Source organism: Parus major, chromosome 7 (assembly GCF_001522545.3).
Source record: "Parus major isolate Abel chromosome 7, Parus_major1.1, whole genome shotgun sequence".
NCBI classification, from domain to species: domain Eukaryota; kingdom Metazoa; phylum Chordata; class Aves; order Passeriformes; family Paridae; genus Parus; species Parus major.
This window is the reverse complement of record NC_031776.1, coordinates 37,193,098-37,198,878: the sequence shown is the minus strand read 5'-3', so window position 1 is coordinate 37,198,878 and position 5,781 is coordinate 37,193,098. Positions and strand designations below refer to the sequence as shown.

The 5,781-nt window shown below is 51.4% G+C and overlaps 1 protein-coding gene across 3 annotated transcripts in view; it reads left to right on the top strand.

Moving 5' to 3' along the window:
- The window catches only part of ACVR1 (activin A receptor type 1), a 45,786-nt gene that overhangs the window by 35,916 nt on the left and 4,089 nt on the right, over positions 1–5,781 (top strand). For all 3 annotated transcript variants that reach the window (XM_015635176.2, XM_015635177.3, XM_015635175.1), the window contains exon 8: positions 2,934–3,131. In XM_015635176.2, the coding sequence (XP_015490662.1) occupies positions 2,934–3,131 (198 nt within the window). The remainder of the gene's footprint in view (positions 1–2,933; positions 3,132–5,781) is intronic.

Sequence of the window (5,781 nt, the reverse complement as noted above, 5' to 3'; positions counted from 1 at the left end):
TCCCGGAGGGTGCCGTGGGTGGTCAAATCCAGCTCTGGATCCCGGAGGGTGCCGTGGGTGGTCTCGGTTCCTGAGCAGGGTGCTGTCCCACCGGCAGTGTGAGCCTGTGCTCGCTGGCCCTGGGACACTCTGGTGCCCTGCTTTGGAACACGAGGCACCGAGGAGCAGTCACAGCAGCGTGGCTTCTTCACACCTTGGAGGGATGTCTGACAGGACTGGCTTTCCTTTTCCCTGCAGACAAGGGAGAAAATAGTGTGAGAACAGTACTGGGGAACCATTGCCTAGGCAAAAAGTGTATCAGGAGATGGGAATTTTAAAAATAAGAATTCTAGTGCATAGTTTCTGTTGCTTGTGCCTGAAGGACTTGAGATACAGACAGGGAAAACATGAGAGCCACGTACTTGGGCCTCTGGAAATTTGCTGTGGGAATAGTAACAAATGGAGCAGTAAGTTGAAAATACAAAGTGTCAGAGCATTGCTTTTAAATAAATTTGTAGTTGACTCTGAGGAGGGGCAGCACATCCTGGCATGGCACTGCTACAGTGAAACCTATGACACTATTTATCTAGAGGTTCCTTATGCCTGAGAGATTTTTCCAAGAGAGCACAGCAGCAGACACTTCCTGATCAGTTTTTATAATAGCTATTAGTATTATTTAAATACTATATTTAGTATTTAAATAGCTATTTTTTGGTATGTGATCTCTTCAGCCATGTCTGTCACATTTTTTACATGTTCCTTCTCTGTAAGGGAAGTTCACCAAAGAATTTGTTGCTTCTGGCATGCATTCATGCCCTTTCTTCTGTGAGGCTGTGTCTTGTTTGCACCCTCTGGTGTGTTCCTCCCCAGATCTGAGCTGGGAGCTGCTCTGGCCCATGGCACCCCCAGGATCAGGAGCTGCAGCACCAGCAGAAGCTGGCTCAGATGTGCTTCTGTGTGACAAAGTGCAGGAGTGGATGTCATTCCTGCTCAGTCTGTCAGCTGGGGAAAGGTCCTGCCTTTGTCCTTGTGAGGCAGAGCACGTGCCTGGTGCTGGTCTGAGCTGAGCAGCTCTGGGGGACAGCACAGGGGGCTGTGGCAAAGCTGCAGTGTGCTAACAGGGCCATCTCAAAACAGAAATTCCTTCTTCAGAACTGGAATCTTAGAGCAGGAGCTGCTCTGCCCCGCTCTGGGTGCCCCTCAGTTACCTGTGCTTGGAGAGGAGCCCCTGGGGTGGAGCAGGATCTGCTTCCCTGCTCCCAAAGTGCTGGGATGCCTGAGATGGGAACCAGGTTCCAGCACTGCCCCTGAGCCCACGGCCCCTCCTCAGTCTGTGCATGCTGACTTGCCTCCCTCAGCTCTCAGCCTTTGACCTGTTGGCCTCTGGAATCTGCTTTGCTCAGTTTGGATGAAGAAAACATTTTTATCAAGGTGTTCTCCGAGGTCTTGATGTTTCCAGAGTTGGCCAGGAAATGTGAGGTTTCTAACCTTCGTTTGCTGTTGCAAGCTTTTCTTAAGGAAGAATTATAAGCCATACTTATTGTATAATATAATCTAATATGAATTTAAAATAGTACATAAGAGTGTATGTGTGTGTGTGTCAATATTTGACAGAAGTACTTGGATCTGGAAGCAGACTTTTTACCAGTCTGGGCTTGTGAGATGGTACACGAGGTGTCCCTAGGAAGGGCGAGGACAAACATTTTAACAGTGCTTGCTGTGATAGGCCAAGGGGAGGTGGTTTGAAACTGAAAGAGGGTAAATTTACATTAAATATCAGAAGTGTTTCACAGTGAGGGAGGTGAGGGCCTGGCACAGGTGCCCAGAGCAGCTGGGGCTGTCCCTGGATCCCTGGCAGTGCCCAAGGCCAGGCTGGACATTGGGGCTGGAGCTCCTGGGACAGTGGGAGCTGTCCCTGCCATGGCTGGGGGGCACTGGGTGGGCTCTGAGGTCCCTTCCAACCCAAAGTATTCTATCTTATGATCTTTCTAGAGGTGCCAGAAGCATATTTTTATCAGCTTGAAATATCTTGAAGTGTATTTGAATTATAGAAAAGTATTTTCCAAATTTTTGTTATGTTAAAGGAACAGACTGTTCTTTGGAAAGAAAAGCAAATGAATGATCTGGTGCTAAGTTAGTTTTTGTGGGACTCAGGTAAAAAGCCTTTTAAGGTTCACCTAAAATAAACTCCTGTTGAATGCAAGTAGTATATGTCATTTTTAGAAGATTTGTTGAGGAAATTAGGGCGAGTTTGCATCACCCTCTCTGTCGCTTGGCTCTGCCATGCAGCCACTGCTGCTCAATTTGCAGTGCTCTCTGTTTACCGTGGCCAAATGAGGGCTCTGTGTGTTTCCAAATTTACAGTAATTTAGTCCCTCACATAATGTTCTCTGCTTAAATGTTTAGTAATTAGTAGAAACCAGGTAGAGTGGTTTTGTCTGACTCATCTTAGATCTGCTTGAGGATGTTTATTTTTCAAGCTGCTGCAAATACGGTGTTTTTTGTTTTCCAGCTTTATTTTTTTAACTTGTGTGTATCCTTTGTGCAGTGTTTTTCTTCTCCCTTCCCCACTGTTCGGGTTTATCCACCTACCCAAAAGGCCTATAAATAAATTTGAATGCCATGTAAAATTGTTTTCTTCTAAGCAGCAGCTGTTTGGCCTCTGTGTACCCGTGCCCGGAGTGCTGGGGACATCCAGTGGCTGCAAAACACTTCGTGACAATGTTTTGCAAGAGCGCAATAAAATGCTTGATGATAATCCCTTAGGAGATACTGGGCCTGTCTGTGGCCCCAGGGCTGGTTTTGGTGGCCAGTTTGGAGCTGCCCCCGTTGGTCTTTGGGCAGTTGTGCCCTTGCTCCTTCTCTTTCAGAAAGCATCTGACGGGGCGGCTGCTCCCAGGCCCTTCACACGTGTCGAGGGGATTTAACAGTGACTTCTTCTTTGTGTCCTTCAGGCCTTGCAGTTATGCATTCCCAAAGCACAAACCAGCTGGACGTGGGGAACAATCCCCGTGTGGGCACCAAGCGCTACATGGCTCCAGAGGTGCTGGATGAGACGATCCAGGCAGACTGCTTTGACTCCTACAAGCGGGTGGACATCTGGGCCTTCGGGCTGGTCCTGTGGGAAGTGGCCAGGCGCATGGTGAGCAATGGTGAGTGCCTGGGGCTCCTTCCCTTGGCTCTAGGAGGGCTGAGGAGGTTCTTGGCAAAGCACCCGCCAGCAAAGTGCACAGGGACGTGCTGGGCCCCCACGGGGGTTTGATTCCTGAAACATTGAGGAAGCTGTTGGTTGGTGTGTTGGGTACGGTGCCTGAATCCTGTTGCCATTTCTGTTGAGGCAGGGAAGAGAGTCCCCTGCTTGTTCTAAGTCCTGGTGAGACCCATTTCATACCAAATAGCTAAGTTAAAATTTTAGATCACAAAGTCTCTATCCTTCTTCCTTGTGTCATTGAACCACAGGGAGTATTTGTAGGTGTCTGTTTCTCATGACAAACCCTAAAGCACAAAAAGACACTCTATAGGAAGTGCAGAAGGTATCAGAATTCAGGATTGCATTTGTTTTACCGAGTTGGAATGTAGCACTGACCTGTGCACAGGTTCAGTTCTGGTACTGGACACAGGTACTGCTGCTGCAGCTTGCAGAGCCTTCACCTGAGCTGCTCTTGAATGAGCAAGAATGGAGGGTGCTGGCAGCTTCAGCAGGTTGGTGTGGAGCTCATGGGGCTGCAGACCTACCTGCTTTTAGGTGCAAGCTCTGGGGATTTGATTGTGACTGAGCTCAGTGCCCCCATGGGAACACTTAGGTGATGCAGATCTGTCTGTGCACTGGTCACGTCAGGACACTGAAGTTTCTGGTGACACTAATGGCACAGAACCAGTTGCTCTGTACTTCTGGATGTTGCTGTAAGTGATTCCATGCCCTTGCACTGGCTGGGATGGAGTAAACATCTTCCCTCTCCTCTGTGTGTTGAGCTGTGTGGGAATCATTGCTGGTCACTCTGATAACCCTGTTTGCTTTGGCATTGGGAGTGAGCCTGCAGGAGCAAGGCTGTGGTGGTGTCTTGGGGGGCCAGGGGCTCTCCTCAGCTCCCTGTGCTCTCCTGGGCTCGTGGACAGCCTTCCAGTGCCTGCTCTAGTGCTTCAGCTCACAGACACCTGGAAGATGTTCTTCCACAACTACTAAGTCTGGTAGTTCTTAATTTTTATTTACTTATTATAATTTAATTTTTTTTATTTTTAATCTTACCCAGTGATATCCTCCAGGTGACACGGTGGTTCTTGGTGTTTTCTTTTTTACTATGAGGAGGAAAATGTGATAGGAAACTCCTTTGGCACAAACAAGCACTTGTGTGTTGTCTGTGTGCTGCAGGAGGAGCCAGCCGGCATCTCTCGGTACTCAGGGTGTGATTTCAGTCCCCAGAGCTGTGTTGGCCTCTCTTCAAACAGAGCAGTGCTGCTTCCCTGGGGAGTGTCCCCTGCCCTTGGAACGTGCTCCCTTGGTTCACTGCTTGCCTGGTGCCCTCACAGCTCGGATCCTTGGGGTTGTTGTGGCTGTTCCCAGGGCTGTGGTGGTGTTCAGTCACAGTAACAGCCAAAGCTGAAAGCTGTTCCCACCCTGAGGAGCCCTGGTGTGTGATCAGCGCTCCTGGGCGAGGCTGGAGCTGCTGCTGGGCTTTGTGTCAGGCTCAGGACACATTGTGCATGCACAGGACAAGCTGGACTTAAACTCAGCTCAGGGCCATGGACATGCTCCCAGGGCTGGAGCCACGCTGGGAGCACTGGGAATGCTCACCTGGAGAGGAGAAGGATCCAGGGAAACCTCAGAGTCCCTTCTAGTGCCTAAAGGGGCTCCAGGAGAGCTGGAGAGGGACTGGGGACAAGGGATGGAGGGACAGGAGCCAGGGAATGGCTCCCAGTGCCAGAGGGCAGGGATGGATGGGGGATTGGGAAGAAGTGCTTCCCTGTGAGGGTGGGCAGGCCCTGGCACAGGTGTCCAGAGCAGCTGTGGCTGCCCCTGGATCCCTGGCAGTGCCCCAGGCCAGGCTGGATGGGGCTTGGAGCAGCCTGGGACAGTGGAAGGGGTCCCTGCCGTGGCATGGTGGAACTGGATGGGCTCTGAGGTCCCTTCCCTGTCAGGCCATTCCAGGAGTCTGCAGCAACAAGGAGTGAAGACACCACTGTGGTACCTGTGAATTGGAGCTGACTGAAGAGCAGAAAGCCAGCAGCCCCAGCAGAGCAGCAGGGCGTGCTGCAGGTGCCACAGGTCACCTCTGAGCCGTGCAGGAGGCACAGGCTGTGTGCTGCTGAAGGACCCGGTGTCCTGGGCAGTGTGGCACAGCTCAGAGCTGTGGGACAGAGGTGAGCAGCTCCCTGGCAGCCCTGAGGGGCTGGACAGCAGCTCAGAGCACTCCACAGGCACTACTGGAGTAAAGGCCAGACCCCTTCCTTTGTCTTCTGCTGCAGCCAGTTCTGTGCCCTGTGCTTGGGACAGAGCACATGACAGCAGAGTTAGAGCCAGGCTCTCTCTGCAGTGACAAAGTTCATCTGAAATGTCCTCGTGGCCCCAGGACTGTGCTCAGAGCTGTGTTCCACTGCTGGGTTTGGCTGCTGGCCTCGTGTGGAGCCCTGGCTTTACCTGCAGGGCAGGCGTGGCAGCACAGGGGCTGTGTTGGTGAGATCTCACAGTAACCTGGGCTCTGGGCTGAGCACGAGAAGGGAGAGGACAGACATTCAGCAGGAGAAGGGAGAGGACAGACATTCAGCAGGAGAAGGGAGAGGACAGACATTCAGCAGGAGAAGGGA